An 18,509-nucleotide genomic window follows, 5' to 3' on the forward strand; every position below is an offset into this window, starting at 1 on the left:
TAAGTCAACATTTTTTTTTTTAAATAATAAATAAATGTATTAATAAAGTTTGATAATAGATTTCTTGTTTCAAAACTTTAGTTTTCTATTTATTCTACTTTATTTTATTTCTTCATAGCATTATATTTTAAGGTTAAATTCATTTTATGTAGAAATTAAATTTTTAAAAAATATTATTTGAAATTCCAATTTTTAGCTCTAGTGAAGTAAGTTACTTAAATTAAAACTTATTTATACAAACCAAAAGAGTAATAATAAGTAAAAAATTATGGAATTTCTTTTTAGTGTAGATCTCAGTCAACCTCACAGTTAAGAAAATTTGTGTCATTGAATTGATTTTTTATTTTGTAGCTAAAGTTTATCCTCAATCTCCGGCATCCTCAAGATCTGTAAGTGAACCAACTACGCAGGATACCACACGCTCAGGAAGTTTTCATCCTCAGCCAGTTGTCACTAGTACACCAAGAATAAATCCACCAGCAACCACTGCTAATTGTGGGCCACAGTCTGTAATGATATCTGAAAAACAAAATGAAAAGTAAGTGGTAGTTTTAGGTTTTTACCATATTAGCCAAATTCTATTGATTTTTTTAAAAAAAATTTTTATAAGATTCGATTATTAAAACTGCCGAGCTTTAATAGCAAATTGTATAAAGTTTAAAGAAGATGTACAACAATTTAAAATTTGCATTTCAAAATTCCTATTGATGGAGATAGTTATGTTTGTTTGCTTCCCCTACTAAAATTACACAGATTTTCATAGAACTTGTTTGACTTTTTTTTAGTTCTGGAGTGCGATTTGCCTCCTTAGCGAAACCTCAGGCTGGTGATGGATCTTCATATGCTACATCTTCTACAGCATATTTGTATCATGATCAGTATCCTGCTAACTTAACTATGCATCAATATTCTGGGAATTCTTCTGGTTTTACTACAACTCAATTAAGACCAGTTTCTTGTAAGCTATTATTTATTTACTTATTTATTAATCAATTTTTGTTTGAGGTATTTAAAATTTTAAATTCTATTAAAGGTTAGATTTTCTATTTTTTTATTACTTAAATAATTTATAAATATAATTTTTAAAGAAACAATCTGCCATACTTTTTATCTAGGTGTTTGTGTTTTTCTTTACACAAGTATGCTAAGATTTAAAAATATATGTAAGCAAAAAAAATTTCAAATAGGCTTTTTATTTACTAAAATTAACTGTTAGTTATGTTTTAGAAGTATCGTATAAAATACTGTCATATTTCTGCATACTTAGGATAAGTTCTAAATAAATGTAAACTTGTATTTAGTTTTAGTTTCAATAGTTATTTATTTCGTTTCAATATTTTTATTTTTAAAGAAAGAATACACTTGTCACTTATGTATTTATACAAACTGTATTATGTCACTTATGTATTTATGCAAAAGATATGTTGAGGTTTAAAAATTCGATGCTTTGATTTCTAATTTCTTGAATTCTGGAAGTTCTCCCCACCCCTTTAGAAATTTCATAACTGAGCAAGGGTAATGTGATAGTTTTAGCTTTATTGCAGACCAAAAGAAAAATCTTTCAAAATACTATCTAAAGTTCAAAAAAATTGAGCCTTCTAGAAATAACTTGTTGCTATAACAAGTAAAAAAATGTTCTCTTTTAGTTGCACAACACACATCAAGCAATGCATCACATTCTTCCATACCGGTTACAAATCCTGTGCAGCCAATCAATTCTGTTATGGTTGCTGTTGATTCTCGCCATCATGTTGCTTTGCATCCCCCATACGGCACTTCAGGTATGAACCTTCTTTGATTATTAAGTAATGGCAGAATTTGAAGTGCTCTCAGTTTGGAAGATTTTGAAATTTTAACTTTGTGCGTAATAATAATATATATAAGAATATAACAAAAGAATTTTAAGAATGATGTGAAAGTTTACTTCATTTAATACCAATAGGACTATCCATGCTGAAATTTAATTTTTCCAGATTATTCTCCCCATGTTAATACATATGAGTAATTTAGTACATTTTTCTTCCCAGCAGGTTTTGTTATTAATTTTATATGTGAACCCTCAGTCATTGTTCTAATTTACCCATAAGCATTTAATGAGATTCGTGTCAAATGTCAGGATCCTCTTAAAAACAAAAACTGAAACATGGAATATAAACAGATATGCCAATCTTTAGATGCTTAACATAATTTTTACTGACTTTAGTTTTTGTTATAGAAAAGTACTGAAAGCTTTTTTAAATTTTTGTGAATTCTAGTTCTCCCACTATTTAGTCTTAGCTAATTACAGCAATGATCTTGGTTTTCTGTCTAGTTTAATAGCTCTTTATTTATTCTCTTTTGTACAGAACCCTTTATTTTTATGAATTATTTGGTGGCATCCTATAACTTTTCATATACAGATAAAACATATTTGATCATTTGTTAAATTTTAAACTATTTTTGCAATATTTTAATAGATGCTGATTATATAGGATTAATTACATTGAAGTTGGTGTTATTGAAACATTTCCTTGTAAAATGATTTAATTGTTACACTTAGCTTTGTAATTGCTGCAGAAAATGATTTATGCTATATTGTGTAAATTTGCAGAAATGTAGATTTGCAATTGGGACATTTTACAGTATTTCACTCCATATTCATAAAAAAAATATATATGCACATGTATGCATAAAAAAATTATGTTAAAAATGCACTAAATGCATAACATAAAACACAATTTGAAATTAATTTTTCTATAGTGGAAAGATGGGATACTTCAAAGCAAATTAAGAACTGATTAGAAGTAAGACAAATTCCAAAAAATGACTTTTCATCATCCTTACAGCATTCTGATGCCAAACCAAGGAATGGTTTGACAACAGAATGTATATTCTAACTTGTGTTGTGGAGAGATGTATGTTTAAATTCATCTGAACATATTTTAATTATTGGCTGTATTAAATAAAAATTTATCACTAAGTTAAGAATCTTTTAAAATTAAAATATCCTGGTCACTTTAACGTAAAAAGATTAAATTTTTATATGCTCTCTGTTTTAGAATAACAAGTTAAGTAAAAGATTTTCAATCTTAACTACCTTTGATCTTTTTTAAAGTATGAATAAATGATTATTAAATTAATAAAAAAAGAAATAGCTGCTATAGAAATTATTTTAAGAGATGTTATTGTATTTATTTAATAACTTTAAAACTTACACACAAAATAATTTTTACCTACAAAATTCTTTATATTATACTTTATTTTACAGGGAAAACTTCAGAACTTGTATCTGTTTCCACTTCTTCCAATAACAATTCTCAATCTGTTGTTACTACATCGTTCAACACTTTATCCTCTCAAGGAACTGTTACTAATCATACTTCTCCTAGGCCAAGCATCTTGAGAAAACGAACAAGTGAAAGGTATTTTTATATTATAATAAAACATTAGCTTCTCATCTCTATTTTTTTTAATAATTTATTTCTTGTTTTTGTGTTTTTTACCAGATTTAAATGTTTTAATATATAAACTTTGTTATTCTTATCAAGTAATATGGTATACAATTTTACTTATTGTTTTACAGTTTGAACACTGTTGCTAGAAAAAATCTATCTGGTAGCTTGAATAATGCTGAGCCTATGAGTCCAAGGCCTGATCTGAGCAATAGTATTAACTTCACCTCTGTTCTTTCACCTAAACCAACTATGTAAGTAGGCATCTTTATATCATTCATTAGACTTGAAAATAACACCTCATCACATGTCGAGTCAAAAGTGGTTATTTAAATGAACTACTGGCTGCTCTTAACTTTTTTTTTATAAAAAAAAAAATATTCAAAATGTCTATAGATAATAAAAAGATTAACAAAGATTATCTTTTTTGTTTGAGTAAATATACTTAAGTATTTTTTTTTTTAATCTGAAACATTCTATAAGGGATTATATTAATTAACATTTATATTAAAGTTTTTGTCACTTAAAAATTATGAGTTGTTAAAATTTATTTTTTCATGCATATCTTTTTTGAAATTCCCTTTCATGCTTTTGAAATTTGCTGGAAATAGTTTGTATAATTAAGGTTTTTGCTAAATGATTTAAGGCATAATAAAAAAAAATTCACTTAATTACAAATTAAGCATTGGTGTAACATTTCATAGTAAATATAAACTATCATTTATATTCATTTTTTATAGTGAAATTTAAATTTTAATGTTGCAATCAAAATATTCTATGAATTAATTTTATTTATTATTTTTTTTTAAGTGAAAAATCGAAAGAGGTTATTTCTGCATCTGGTCCAGCTACTAATAACATTAATTCAACAATAGCTTTGATTCCACCATCTGCTATTAAGAAGGAACCAGGTCTCCCAGAAAGTAAGTTTTTTTGTCATTTTAAAAAATTCTTTCACATTAAAATGTATTTTAAAATTTTTTAGATCATCTATCAGTCTGACAAAAAATTTATAAATATGCAATTTTAATTAAATTAGTATTTATTTAAACATCAATATTTATTTTATTTAAGTTAATCGTGATCCTAAAATAATATATCACATATTTAATGAAAGTTCTAAGTTCGAAATCAATATAAAAAGTAGTGTAACGAGCAGGGGTTGTTAAAATTGTGGTCCATACTGCAACCAAACTTTGTTGCTTGTGTTAATGATTTTTTTTTTCTTTTTTTTTTGCACTAGAAGTTAGTCAGCTGTTTGAGGCTGTTTATTTACGTCCCACTAGAGCTGCACAATGGGCTATTGGCAATGGTCTTGAAAACATCCCTGAGGATGATCTAAAGACATGTCATCACAATTTTGATCCTCTGCAGAAGTCAGCTGTTTGAAAAGATTTAATATGTTTAAAAAAATAAGCCTCATTTTATATCCTACAACAGGTGAATCTGGAGCACAACCTTTGTTTTTCTTGTGTTACCTGCCATGTGACTACAATAAAAAAAATTTAAAGTTTTTTTTAGAAAAAATACTGTTAAAAAATACAAACTAAGTGTGCCCTAATGCCAAAAATAAAGTTCCCTAATTTTTCCAGATATTTTTTGGTATGTCCCCTTTTTTTTTCAAGGTATTTTTTTTTCCTTTAAAGTGTCGAATTATCCATTTTTAAGAAACAAATAATTACTAAATCCCGATTATCTGAAAATTTTACTATGATGGGGAACTTTTACAACTACAAGAGGTTATTGTAATCAATATTAGAAAATAATAAAAGGAAAGCAATTTTTTCTTGACGTCTCCAGGTTTTTCTGTTCTCAGTGAACATTTGAAATCTTTCTAAATGCCAACTACAAATTTATATTTGAAAAATTAATGACCTGTTGCCTAATTAATATTCTAGAATGTGTTATTCGGTACGAATAGATTAGGAACCCTTGACCTACAATTTTTTTTCTGCTTGTAAGAATCTTAATATTAGTTCCAAGTAGGTTCTTAATCAAATAAAGAAAAAAATACGGTTAGTATCATTATTAAAACGTGTTTAAAAAATTAAATTGTAATGTGAAAATAGGCTCTAAACAAGTTTTAAGATATTGCTATCTAGGCCTTGATAAGTGCGACCTGTGAACAAAAAGTTAAATGATATATAATTTTTAGATTCAAAGAAAAGTGTTACATTAACATATATTATGTAAACTGTAACCAAAAAAAAGTTATATTTTACTATTAAATTATTTTCCCTGGTTTAAAAATTTCAACTAAAGGTTTTATTTGGTTACTTTCCGTTCTGAGTTTAACTTATTTACTGTCTTTATTTTATAACATCTACTGAATGGATTTATTGATGGTTTTTTATACTTAAATCAAAAGTAACTTCACTTATTGATCTTTGTATTAGCTGAGAACTTAAAATCCAAAAAGCGAATTGCTGAAATTCAGAAATTTTTAAAGCCAAGTCTTTTCTCTGTAATTTCTAATTTTGGTCATTTAAGTTGATAGCAAGAGTTTTTTATTAAAATGCTTGTGTTTACCTAAACTTGTATTGTTCTGGCCTTACTTCAAATAATGGATTTTTTAATAAAATATGTAGACATTTCTAGTCATTAGCACTTCTTTCGTCCAGAAGGTACCTATTTTCGATACTTGTTTATGTCTTGAGGATTTCAAATGTAAAAGTGTTTCTTTCTGCTATTAATTCTCTCTTATATAACTTATATAAATGCAAAACTTTTGTAAAAAAAAAATTAAAAATTTATCAGCTCCCACGTTTAAAAAATGAATGTATCTAATGTAAAATTGCTTAGATGCTTGGTCTTTTTCCCCCTTGAATTGCTTAGTAACATGAATCGTTTCTATATTCATAATTTATATTTGGATACTAAAATGTACACTTCCTAATCTGTATTCAACCACTATTAGCTGTAAAATATCCAAACCTTTAATGAGTCCTACAGAAAAATTACGATTCTACGACTATTTTAAATTTTTATTCACGAAGCAGTTTAGTCATGTAGAATTTAAAATCCATTACTAAATACAGAATGATCCTTATCCAAAGATGCTGAATTCTACAAACCAAATATATTTTTTATACTTATGCAAGTGTAATAAATTTTAGACCAATTTATACTATTATTTATAAATCATATTTATTCATTCTAAAATTAAATTTATAGAATCAAAATTTTATGCTATGAATCAAGTGTTGATTTTATATACACATTTTATTCATTGCAATACTCATTAAGTTTTGAAGAATTCTCTACAGAAATTTTGAAAGTCTAATTTATTTGCATTCTTTTTTTTTTTTTAACTGAATCTTAATTTTAATTTATTCTTAATCTTTAAAAGTCTTAAATACTTTTATGAGTACCCAGCAATCGGAAATAGTTTTAAAAGTTTTTAAATTTTCGATCTCCCTAGTAATAAGTTAAAGTGGCAGTTATTTTCACAAATCAATGAAATTTGATGGCTGCACGACACTACTAAATAGTGAGTGTCCTTCCAGGCGGCAGCCTCGTCATTTTGAAAAGCCTGGCTTTCTGTGAGACCTCCTTGGAGTGCCATCTGAGTTTACGCTCACTTTTCACAGAAACCAGACTACTCCAGCTTTCAATAGAGTATGTATGTGTAAGTTCCTCTCTTTTTTTTTCCTCCAAAGAAAGTTTTCTACAATGATAAGATTACTTATTTTCTATAGAGATGTGTATAATGGTATGTGTGTATTGTATACAGTCATGGGTGCAAGTATTTCAGTCTTTAAGGCTGATTTCTACCTTAGATTTGTTTCATCAACTGATATTTGGATTGAAAATAATTAGTTCACATGCTCATTATAGGGATTTATCAAACTTATTTAATAGTTGCAGCAATGTTAAAGAATGAATAAAACTGTTTAGAAAGTATATTTTTTAGTGATCTTAAACATTCTTAGCCTTTGAGTGTATGTGACTGCATCAAAAATCTTGCTTTACCCATTTAATTTGAAATGATTAATGGTGTAATTTCAATATAATTTGCCCAGGGCCTAAACACTCAAAGGGCTGTAATATCTTTTTTTTTAAATAACCTTAAATATGAATGAAAGATCATTACAAACCTCTTGTTGAGAAAATTTCAATCCTGTTTCTAACCAATCACTTTCACCCATGTATACAATCAATCGAAAAGTGTTTATTTGTTAAAACTTGCTATTGGGATGCCTGAAATTTGATTTCTATTTGTGTTCTTTATTAAATTACGTCAATAATAATGATAACTGAACTAAAACAATTATCAGCAGATATTTTCTATTAATAGTGTAAATCTCTTGAAGTCCAAAACCTTAATTACAAAATAAAAATAGTTTTGTTTTTTGTTCATATATTTTTCTTGTAAAATAAGGTAATATAAAAAACTGGATTTCTTGAAACTAATGCATTTTTTTTATCTTCATTCCCTATAAATAAAGAGCAACTCCTAGTAAATGAGTAATATTTTAAATTTTGAAACTTAAATGTTGTTTTTATCCACACAAAAAAGGGGTAAAAAAGCTACATTTTGTCTGACAATTATTTCAATTATAATTTAATTTGAATTTTTAAGTTTAGACAATGAGATTTTTATTTTGATATGGTGTTATGTGTGCAAAGTCCTCGCTAAAGCCATGTGTTAAAAATTAAATTTTATTGCTATTCAGTTATCATTATATTGCTTTCAAAAATGAGATTATCTGTACCAAGTTTATTGTAGGTCATTAACAGTAGATTCACTGATAGCAATTAATTCAAGGCATTATCTATTATACAAATCAGATGTTAGATAATCTTATTATGTATGCAATGATATCTGTCACTTCAGCTTCCACGTTGAAAAATAAATAAATGCAAACATTAGTAACGAAAAGAGCTAGTTTAAAGAAATAGAAATTTAATGACGTAAAATATAGATATAACCTCTTTTTAAATATAAATTGTTATTTGAAAGTGATTTTTAAAATTTCTTAATTATTTTTTACCTCTTTTTCCTACCAAGCATTTTTCCTATGAGATTTCGTTTTGGTACATTTTTACCGCTTATAGAATTGTATAGTTAGAGCTTATTAAGTGGCATTATCTTTTTGGTAAAATAAATGCCACATTTTCTAGTTCTGTTTTGGGTAAAAATCTTTTTTGTCTCACCCTCTTTGTTAACGGATTTATTATTTCAAATAAAACATTTCCATTATTTGGGGTGAGTAAAGAGCCTGGATTCAGTGATTTATGAAATAATTTGCTCAGTGGTTTGTTCATATATAAAAATACAGAAAATCATTGTTTTTTGTGTATTCAATTCTTTCTCTCAAAATCTTAGATGTGTCAAACTTTATTCATTTTGTAGATTATTATAAAACAAAGATATCAAACTGGTATTCTAATATATTTGATTACAAAAGTGTGCATGGTTTGAATGCAGATTATTATTTTTACTTTTTGATGTATTTTATCTTTTTCAGTGCATTTTCAGTCAGATCAGTTTTTTAAAATATTTAATAATGCTATTTTCAGGTCCTTTACATTGCATTGACCCTATTCTTAAGGATTCCAGGCAACTTGTTGAAGCATCACCACGTAAAAAACCTAGAAAACAACTATTGTAAGCATATTTGTAATCATATCATTTGATTGTTGTTGTTTTTTTTTCAATGTACTTATTATATATTATTTTATCCTTATAGGTCTACTAATGAGCTAATAGAAACTCATTCATCAGAAGGAGATGAAAATAATTTTGATCTTAAAGTAAAAGTTAAAGAAGAAATGGGTAGGTCGTTAACAACCTTATTCATTTGCATTTATGGATTTCTTTTATTTCTACAGAAAGTCTTTTTTTTATATATATATGGTCTTGTAATTGCTAAACACTATCTCTTAACTGAATTTGTAAACATTCTCTTAACTAGTTTGTTTTACATATATATACTGATTATCTCATTGAAAAAAATTGTTTTTTTGTGTTTCTCAAATTTTATTAGTAATATAAATTATCAGTAATCATGTTTCTTTTTAAAAATAATTATGAATAATGTGATGCCACAATTGGCATTACATATTTANTACAGATTATCGGATATATGGTCAAGTTTTAAAAATCGTTATCGCTTATAAGGTCATTTTTATCCGAGGCGAGGGAAGCTCTTTTCTAACAAAAACCTATTTACCTTACAAGGCAATTACCCCTCTCGAGTTCTAAGAAAATGTTGCTGCCAACGAGCAAGCTACAATTTCTGAAATTGTTTCACAAGTTCTTGACAGTGATCCTAAGACTGTAGCTGTAACCCAAGTGGAAGCCTTCAATGCAATAAATATCATACGAAATTTTTTTACAAACCACGAGAGAGCTGAGAAACATTTTGAGAAGTTACAAAATCTAGAAAACATTGTTCTAAAAATGAAACCAAAAACGAGACAGACTTACATAAATGATTATTTTAAATAAAGTAAGATGTAATGTATGTATGTACACATTGAGGAAATTTGTGAACAGCTTTATTTTAAATTAAATTTTTTTTAAAAAATCTAACTTTCTTTAATTCTTTACTAATTCTGTTAAAATTTATTAACTTAAATATTTAATTGATGGCCTATCGTTTTCGTTTGTATTACCATTTTTAAAAAGTCATAATGTGGACTATTTACGTGCTTAGTAACGAACTGCTAATGAATCGGTTAAAAGGTCACCCCGCTTATAAGGTCACTTTTGCGATGTCCCTTAGGGTGACCTTATATCGAGGTCTGACTGTATATATATACTGATTATCTCATTGAAAAAACACTTTTTTTTGTGTTTCTCAAATTTTATTAGTAGTATAAATTATCAGTAATCTTGTTTATATTTAGGAATAATAATGAATAATGTGATGCCACAATTGGCATTACATATTTATTTCCTACCTTTTAAAATATCTTTAATTACTTAAACTAATTTTTACTTATCATATTAATTGAATTATATTTAAATTAAATCAATGAGTTAATCTTTATAAAAGCAAACATAAAATACTTTATTCTTTTCTTATCAATCAATGTAACGGCTAAAATTTTATTTCAATACTAATGTAGACTCATTAATTCACTGCCACATCTAATCAAGAACAAAAGTCTATTTACACTCTTAATTATTAATTTCTTACCTAAAATATGTTTCAGTTACATGGTTATTATAATTCCCACAGTTTTGTTGCCGGCTTGTGATCGCCAAAGTATTTTCAAACCCAATATTGATTGGCTTCATTTTGACTATGCTATATTTTGATAACTCGCCAATTTTGGATCTCCTATCCATGCTTCTCCTGTGTCCGTTAGGTACAAATGCATTTACTTTCAATTTCAAATTTGTGGCAACTAGGGGTGCCCTTGTGGGCCTCCCAGCCACACCGTAAAATATTCGTTGATGCTAACATAAACTTTCGATTTGGGAGAGTGTTTTGTATTGGTCTCATTGGGGGATTTTCTTTTCTTTATGATTTCAATATGCCCATTCCTATTATACTAATGCTTACTTTAATAAATCAAATTTTTACTTAAACGATTTTATTCCTTTTCCTGGAGACAGTATTTAACAAATACCAATATATGGCAATCCCCAACATCACAAATAATTTTTTAAAAACGATACAGAAATATATTTCTGGAGTTGTACTGAAACAATGCACTGTTTTCGCATGTTAATCGCCATTGTTTTATTTATTTATTTATTTATTTTTTTTAAGAAAAAAAAACTTTTAGACTACTGGGATTTTTTATTGCAGTAGTGTTAAATATTTTCTTACTACTAGAATTTTAAAAAAATTTTCGCAAAATTTATGTTTTTTTATCTTTAACTGGATTTAGAAAAATATTTTACTATTCTTACTCATTTATTATTCATTTGTTCTATTCGTATTTTCCTAATTCACTTATATGTCATTATTATTGCTCAATTTGGGTTGTACTGATTCTAAATACACATAATATTTGCTTTTTTACTTGACTAATTTACATATAATTTATATTTGTTATAGAATGCCATATTAATTATAATGTGTTCCTTTTTTTTTCCAGATGAAGACAAAAACAAAAATTTGACTTATTACAAAAGGCCCTCCATGTCACTCTTGAATACATATCGGCAGACTTGGAAACCTAGGCATAATCATTTTGTCCGATATTCTGATGTGAAACCCAGAGGTACTAGTTTGTAAAATGTGTATATGTAAATATGCAGTGTGTGACAAAATTATAAGACCACTGTAGTTTTTGTGACTTTTAATATCAGTAATATAGATTTTCCAAAATTAAATTAATGAAGATGAATGAAAAACAAAGATGCATGCACATAATTTTTCAGAGATATATTTAGATATGAATATTCTGCCAACAAGATCAAAATTTTCCATCTAAAATGTCTGTTACAAAAATTATAAAACCACATGTTAAAATGATTTTTTTTACAAAATTAAAAGGATGTTGATCCACCATTTTTCTGGATTACTTCAAATGCTAGGTTTTTTATCGGCCAATCGAATTTCCGAGCTAAGTTTTATAAATTTTGTGTCATTCCTCCAGATAGCTTCTTCCCAGTCGTATACTGAATTATGGGAGATTATTTACATATGCTTGTCCTGGCAAGTAGCCCCACAAGTTTTCTGTAGGATTAGAATCAAGGCTATGGTTTGCCAGCTTAAGACCTTGATTTTTTCCTTCTGAAACCAATTTTTAGTTGATTGTGACGTATGGCAGGGCGCATTTTCTTCCTGAAATTTATAATCCGACCCTCCTGGAAAGTAAGATGTGGACCAAAAGGTGTAAGGTGTTTGTAAAGTAGTTGTTGATAACTGGAGTCCTTTTTTTTTCCAGAAATTCGCAACAGGTAGCATTTACCATCATTCGCAAAAGCTCCTCAGATTATATACCAAACTACCACCATCTAACTATCCAAGAAATCAAGTTCTGTTCATAAATCATGTCAGTAGTAATTATCATCATCTGGATCATCCAAATTGAACCTCTTTTTATCTGAAAACAAAATTTTTTCACCTAGCATCACATGTCTTAATCTCTTTTGCCCACTTCAGCCTCTTTTCTTAATGATGCTTTAACAGTTTCTGCGTTCTCTGTTATTTTCGAAGAACCGCATTTAAATTTGACCTCTAAGTGCGTCAGACTGTTGCATGAGAGATCGTTCCACTTGTTAGCTGATTTATTTTGCAAGTAGACAAGTCTGGTTTTGTTGCAAGTTTGAAAATGTATCTATTTTTCCCAAGCTGATAATTTATGCCTCCTACCTTGATAATTTATACCTCCTACCTTTATTCAGGCCAGTCAATTTCATGATTTTTTTCAAAACTTTTGAAAATTGTGAATTTTTGTTTTGTTTCATTTTTTTTCTGTTTTAACTAAAATGAAGTATGTTAACAGAAAGTTTCTAATACGCTTAATTTTCTTATTGTTACTTTTCCTTGTGCGGTAAAACAGGTAACTAGTAGCATAGAATATTGTGATTCTCAACGTTAAAGTCATATTTCAGAACTAAAAAAAAAATTTTGATGATGATTTTTTTTTATCAGGTGTTTTTATTATGACAAAAATTTTTAAAGAGTGTTTCTAATCAACATTATTCTTTCATGGTCACTTTTTTCTAAAATTACAGAATTGTGAAAAAGTTAAAATAAGATTTTATAGTGTTAAATCTATCGTTTAAAAGTTGCGAACTATTTTTATTTTTGTTTCTATTTATTTATTTTTTCTTAAAAAAAACTTATGTTTTTATTATGATGCCACAATTAAGAGAGTCTTCACTTTAAGCTTCAAAATTTAAGATCTATTTTTATTTATTTATTTTCTTTTGTATATAATCTTTATTTTGTATAGATTATTTTATGATACCGCTGCATTTTTAAAAGTATTTTTGATGGAAATTATCTCTTTTAATATTATATAGATAATTTTTTTTTTCCAGAAAATATTATTTTTAGCATTAAAGTTTTGTTTTAAGAATTAAAAGGATACCTTCTTTTCCATTTCTTTTTTTAACTTTACAACTTTAATTTTTTTCCCTAATAGCTGTTTTTCTTAAATATTTAAGTATCTTACAATCTAATTATCTTTATTATCCCAAGCTATTAAAGTTTTTTTTCCCTTTATCTCATACCAATAATACAATTAAGTTTTGATTATTTTTTAATAATGACATGACTAAACTTATTTCTTTAAAAAAAAAATATTTAATAATGAAAAAGAAAGAAAAAATGTGTTGCTATTTTGGTCTTCTTTTTTTTTCCTCCCCCCCCCCAAGTAAACGGTATTCGGCCATATCACTATTTGTAACAGTATATATCTAAAAATAATCAAACTATTATCTTGTGGTGCAAATTTAAGAATATCTAAATCATTTTATATTCATTGCTTTTGTTCTTTAATCTAAATTACTATAACTGCACTACTGATAACGACCAAAATATAACCAGGTACTAATTACTACATTTATTTTAGCATATTTTCGATTTAGAAAAATAAACCTAATATAAAATGAAAATTTACTTATGTTACATCTCTTTATGTAATTAAGGATTATTGATTGCTTATTTGCTAATATATTGAAATTTGTTAACCTTTTAGAAGAAAAAAAGCCTACTGTGAATGAACTTGCAAATCAAAAGGGAATTCTCCAGCAAGTTAATGGCTGGAAAGTTTATCATTTATCAGCACAAATGGAGGACATTGTAAGTTGAATTGTTACGATTAGACTTTAACCACATTATTTATTTATAGCTATAAATGATCATTTTTAAATTTGTGATTGCCTTTGGTAACTAAGGATGTAACGAATATTCGGTATTCGAGCCCTTGTGCCAAATGTTCAGCCAAATATTTTTTGGAAAAGTATTTTCAGACAAAAGTTTCTTAGGAAGAATTTGAACAAATTTAATAAAAAATAATCTAAAATTGTATTTTTTACTTTACATTTTTAGAAATAGTTTTTACATATATTTGTTAAGTTCTAAAACTTGTTAATTTATGTTCTGGAAGACAAATGAAAAAGCGAAACTTAAAGAATTGAAGCTAGATTATTTTATACGTAAGCATAAGTTGCGTACTGCTGATTGTTTTTAAAGAGAATTGAAAAATTTTGTTTATTTCATTTTTCTCTTTTTTTTTTAGCGCAACATTTTAATCAAGCATTTCTTATAAATTTAATTCTTTTACTGTCAGTTTTTTCCTGCGCAAGTAAAAATGTGATTCTCAATGTTACATTTCAGAACTAGAGCAATTCTTTTTCTGTTTCACTTTTGCTTTTTTTGTTAACTTTTCTTTTTATCTGCATTTTTATTTATGACACTGCTTTTTTTAAAGTGTGTTTCTAATAAAGATTATTCTTTTACGATCTTTTTTTTCTGAAAATACGGCAACGTAAAAAAGTTAAATTGAGATTTTTAACATTTAAATTTTTTATTTAAACATTATGAACGATTTTTTTTTTAGTTTCTATCTAGCTTTTTATTTTTTAAAAACATCTGTAATCGGTGTTTTTATAAGCTTTCTTATTATAAGGTGGCAATTAAAAAAAAGGAAACTATTAGAGTTTATTTTTCCCTTTTTAAAAAAAAAGTAATTGGAAAACTGAGATGTTAATCTTTAAAATTTTCTTTCATATATTAAGATTGAATTTTTTTTAAATTTTGTATATCTTTTTTATGCTAGCACTGCATTTTGAAAAGCGTTTTATGGATAATTTTTTGCGGGAAGATATTGTTGTTAGCTTTAAAGTTTTGTTTTCTATTTCCCTTTTTCTTTTTTTCAACTTTTCCACTTTAGTTTTTTTTNTTTTTTTTTTTTTTTTTTTTTTTTTTTTTTTTTTTTTTTTTTTTTTTTTAATAGCCGTTACTCAGTTTTTTTACTTGCCTTAAATATTTCTACTTGTCTTAATATCTAAGTATCTTTACTATGTTAAATATTTCTATTATAGTTTTATAATACCAATAACATACCAATATACTCACTCCAATAACATAGCTAAGTTTTGATTATTTTTCAATAATGACTAAACTTATTTACGTGCAAAGCTATTTGTACTTATTTTAATATATAAATATATATATTCAGTTGCAGTATATTCGGTATTCGGCCAAATCACTATTTGTTAATCCCTATTTGTAACATCTTTGTTCAAAAAATGCATGTATAATTCACTGACCTGTTATAATTCAAAAAGATTTTTAGAAGATTTTTTAAACCAGAAAAAAAAGGAACATTCAGAATATAATAGTCTGTTATAATTACAATTCACAATAACAGATATAATTAGTTATTCTTATATCGAGCTTATTTTTATTATGTACATTATTTAGAATTATGCTGCTGCATGATTTCTGTAAATAGCAAAAGAATTTTTTTTTTTTTTTTTTTGGAAGGAAATTAACAGAGCTAGTCACTCATACATGCTTGCATTATAAACATAAAATGTTAAAATTGTAAGATGATAATTAGGTGAAATTATGTTACTTCGGAAAAGAAAGTTTTCATTTTTCTGTATTGATTTCAGATATAAATTATAATGGTCCCCATTTACCTCATTTTCTTATAATATTGCTTACTCAAACAGCAGAAGAATGTGTTTTCCTCAAAAGAAATTTAGCAGCAATCACAGAAGCCTAGTAGTTTTTAACTCATTATAAGCACAATTTTTGTATCTTTACTAATAGTATTTTGACAGTGACCTAGAAACCTATTGTAATAGCTGTGTAATGTGCCATGCTCATATCAAGCTTTTACTGCATAATAATTTTAATAAAGAATAATTTAATTTAGTTGCAGTTTTTAACTCATTATAAACACAGTTTTTGTTTCTTTAATAATTGTATTTTGACAATGACCTGGAAACCTAACGTAATAGCCGTGTAATGTGCCGTGCCCATTATATCAATCTTTTACTGCATAGTAATTTTTCTTTTCTTTAGAAAATTAAATTATAGTTTTAATAAATGAATGCAGCTTAAAACGAATATAATTAAATTTGCATGATTAATAAAACAAAATTAAATTATTCTTTCTCCTAACAAGCTTGTTTTTTTGAAAGATGCCATGGTTAAATAGATAGGAGTCTATGATTCGTGTTTCATCTATTAATATTTAGATGTATATGCTTTAAATTTTGAAACGTGCTGTTTTCTTTTTGACATTTTAGATTGAAATTGAAGAGACGGTCTATTCTCGGCTATCTGATCTGTTAGACTTCGTCGAAAGCGATCCACCAGTTATGAAGAACCGGAATTTATTCAGTTCAGAAGAAAATAGAATCATAAATAAACTGAATGATTTGATTAAAGTAAGAATCACTTTAAAAAAAGTTTTCTGCATTTTGCTTTAAAATTGACTTTTTGTTCTCGATTCATAAATAAAAAATTTCTTCCTAATTAAAATTTGCTCTTTTTTCTTTTTCTTTCTTTAGGGAAATTTGCAGCGGAGTAAAATTGTTCAAGAGCAAATCACTGAATCAAAGCAGCAGGCAATAAAAATCTTGGATCACAAAACAAACGTTGCTGAAATGGTAAACAAATATGTGAGCCGACGACCTCTTAAAAAGAAAGAAAAAACATGACCCAGAAGAAAATATGCTGCTTATGCGTGATTTTAGAGACAAAGGATTTTATTGGTGCACACTCCACGTTTTTTTGTTACCTGTATAGAAGCTTTTTTTCTCTCTTTATCCTGTTTTAGATGATTTTCAATTTCTTTTGTAAATATTTTAAGATGTAAGTTTTAAAAAGTGTGTTATTTGAAAATAAATCATCACTTTTCTACATTGTCATTTAAAAAGAAGAGATATCATCCTGCATGTATATTATCAATTTTAGTATAATCAACTAAGTTGATTAGACACTCGATTTCAAATACTTAAACTGTGAATTACAATACTTATTCTTTTATCGCTTTTATTATTATTATTTTTAAACAATTCTGCTTAAGAATTGTTACTAAATATATTTTTTTAGTTTATATTTTTTAGTTGTATAGGGCATCCCCTTAAGACTTTTAACAGTGGTCAGGAACATTTCTCTCAAGTGGGTCTTTTTTTTTCACAAACATTTTCGCTGGTGAGCCACACATCACTTCTATTTTAGATTATACATTATTTTAGAAGTCTGTAAATAAAAGCATTATGCTATATACCACTATACCTTAATTTTAGTACCTAGGTGACCCACAAGTTTTAGGCTGCTGACCACTGCTCTACAACATTGTCTGAGCAATGAAAAATGACTCTAAATTTGGAGTGTTTAATTAAATAAAAAAAATTAAAATGGTATGACAGGGGTACCATTATGTGCAAGTAAAAGGCTATAAAAATATGAAATGATGATCAAAATTATAACTGTTTTTACATACCATCACACGTTAATTAATTTTAGCACAATTAAATCGATTCGAATGTAATATTTGCTGACTTTACATGCAAATAATTCAGTTTAAAAAAAAATTCAAGCAGTTATATTTTTTTCGAATAACTTATGGTGTTATTTACAATTACTGTAATTTTTACTTACTTTCATTAATTTAAAAAATAAAAACTGGCTGTGACAAATATAATACAATATATTACATTCATAACTGCCAGTACTCTTTAAATATTTTATGAAAAAAACTCAATAATAAGGGCAAGATTTTCAAAAGAAAATTTTAAATGAGGGGCTTTTTACTGTTTTAACATTTAGCAAATGCAGTAAAAAGTCTTATGTGAATTCAGACTTGTCATTCCAAAAAATTACATTTATCTCAAATTTGTTAAATATTATGAATGTAGGACCATAAAATAATTCATTTCTGACAAAAAAGTTAAGCTTCAATACTTATTGTATTTACATTCCAAAACTATTAGAAATTTTTTAATCATTTAATTGAAGAAATACTGAACTAAGTAACAAATTTTAAATAATAATTTAATAAGGGCTATTCCCTAATTTACATTAATAATATGAACTCTTTAAGTTTTCTTAGTTTGCTCAATTCTTTACATATCTTTATGAATTCAGTATAATCAAAAGTATTAATATTTTGTAATATATATTTTTTAAATTATGGTTT

General features: G+C 26.6%; 1 protein-coding gene across 7 annotated transcripts in view; it reads left to right on the forward strand.

Annotated features, from left to right (window-relative positions):
- Positions 1-17,684, forward strand: part of LOC107439779 (Sin3A-associated protein 130) — a 34,159-nt gene extending 16,475 nt beyond the window's left edge. For 4 of the 7 annotated variants that reach the window (XM_016052480.3, XM_071177813.1, XM_016052478.3 and 1 more), the window contains 12 exons: positions 352-538; positions 786-958; positions 1,647-1,781; positions 3,248-3,401; positions 3,563-3,685; positions 4,242-4,354; positions 8,955-9,042; positions 9,125-9,210; positions 11,490-11,615; positions 14,046-14,149; positions 16,612-16,752; positions 16,876-17,684. In XM_016052480.3, the coding sequence (XP_015907966.1) occupies positions 352-538; positions 786-958; positions 1,647-1,781; positions 3,248-3,401; positions 3,563-3,685; positions 4,242-4,354; positions 8,955-9,042; positions 9,125-9,210; positions 11,490-11,615; positions 14,046-14,149; positions 16,612-16,752; positions 16,876-17,025 (1,580 nt within the window). In that variant the 3' untranslated portion in view covers positions 17,026-17,684. The remainder of the gene's footprint in view (positions 1-351; positions 539-785; positions 959-1,646; positions 1,782-3,247; positions 3,402-3,562; positions 3,686-4,241; positions 4,355-8,954; positions 9,043-9,124; positions 9,211-11,489; positions 11,616-14,045; positions 14,150-16,611; positions 16,753-16,875) is intronic. The other 3 variants (XM_071177814.1, XM_016052481.3, XM_071177815.1) reach the window with 1 other exon arrangement.
- The last annotated feature ends 825 nt before the right edge of the window (positions 17,685-18,509 follow it).

The sequence above is a fragment of the Parasteatoda tepidariorum genome, chromosome 2 (genome assembly GCF_043381705.1).
Source record: "Parasteatoda tepidariorum isolate YZ-2023 chromosome 2, CAS_Ptep_4.0, whole genome shotgun sequence".
NCBI lineage: Eukaryota > Metazoa > Arthropoda > Arachnida > Araneae > Theridiidae > Parasteatoda > Parasteatoda tepidariorum.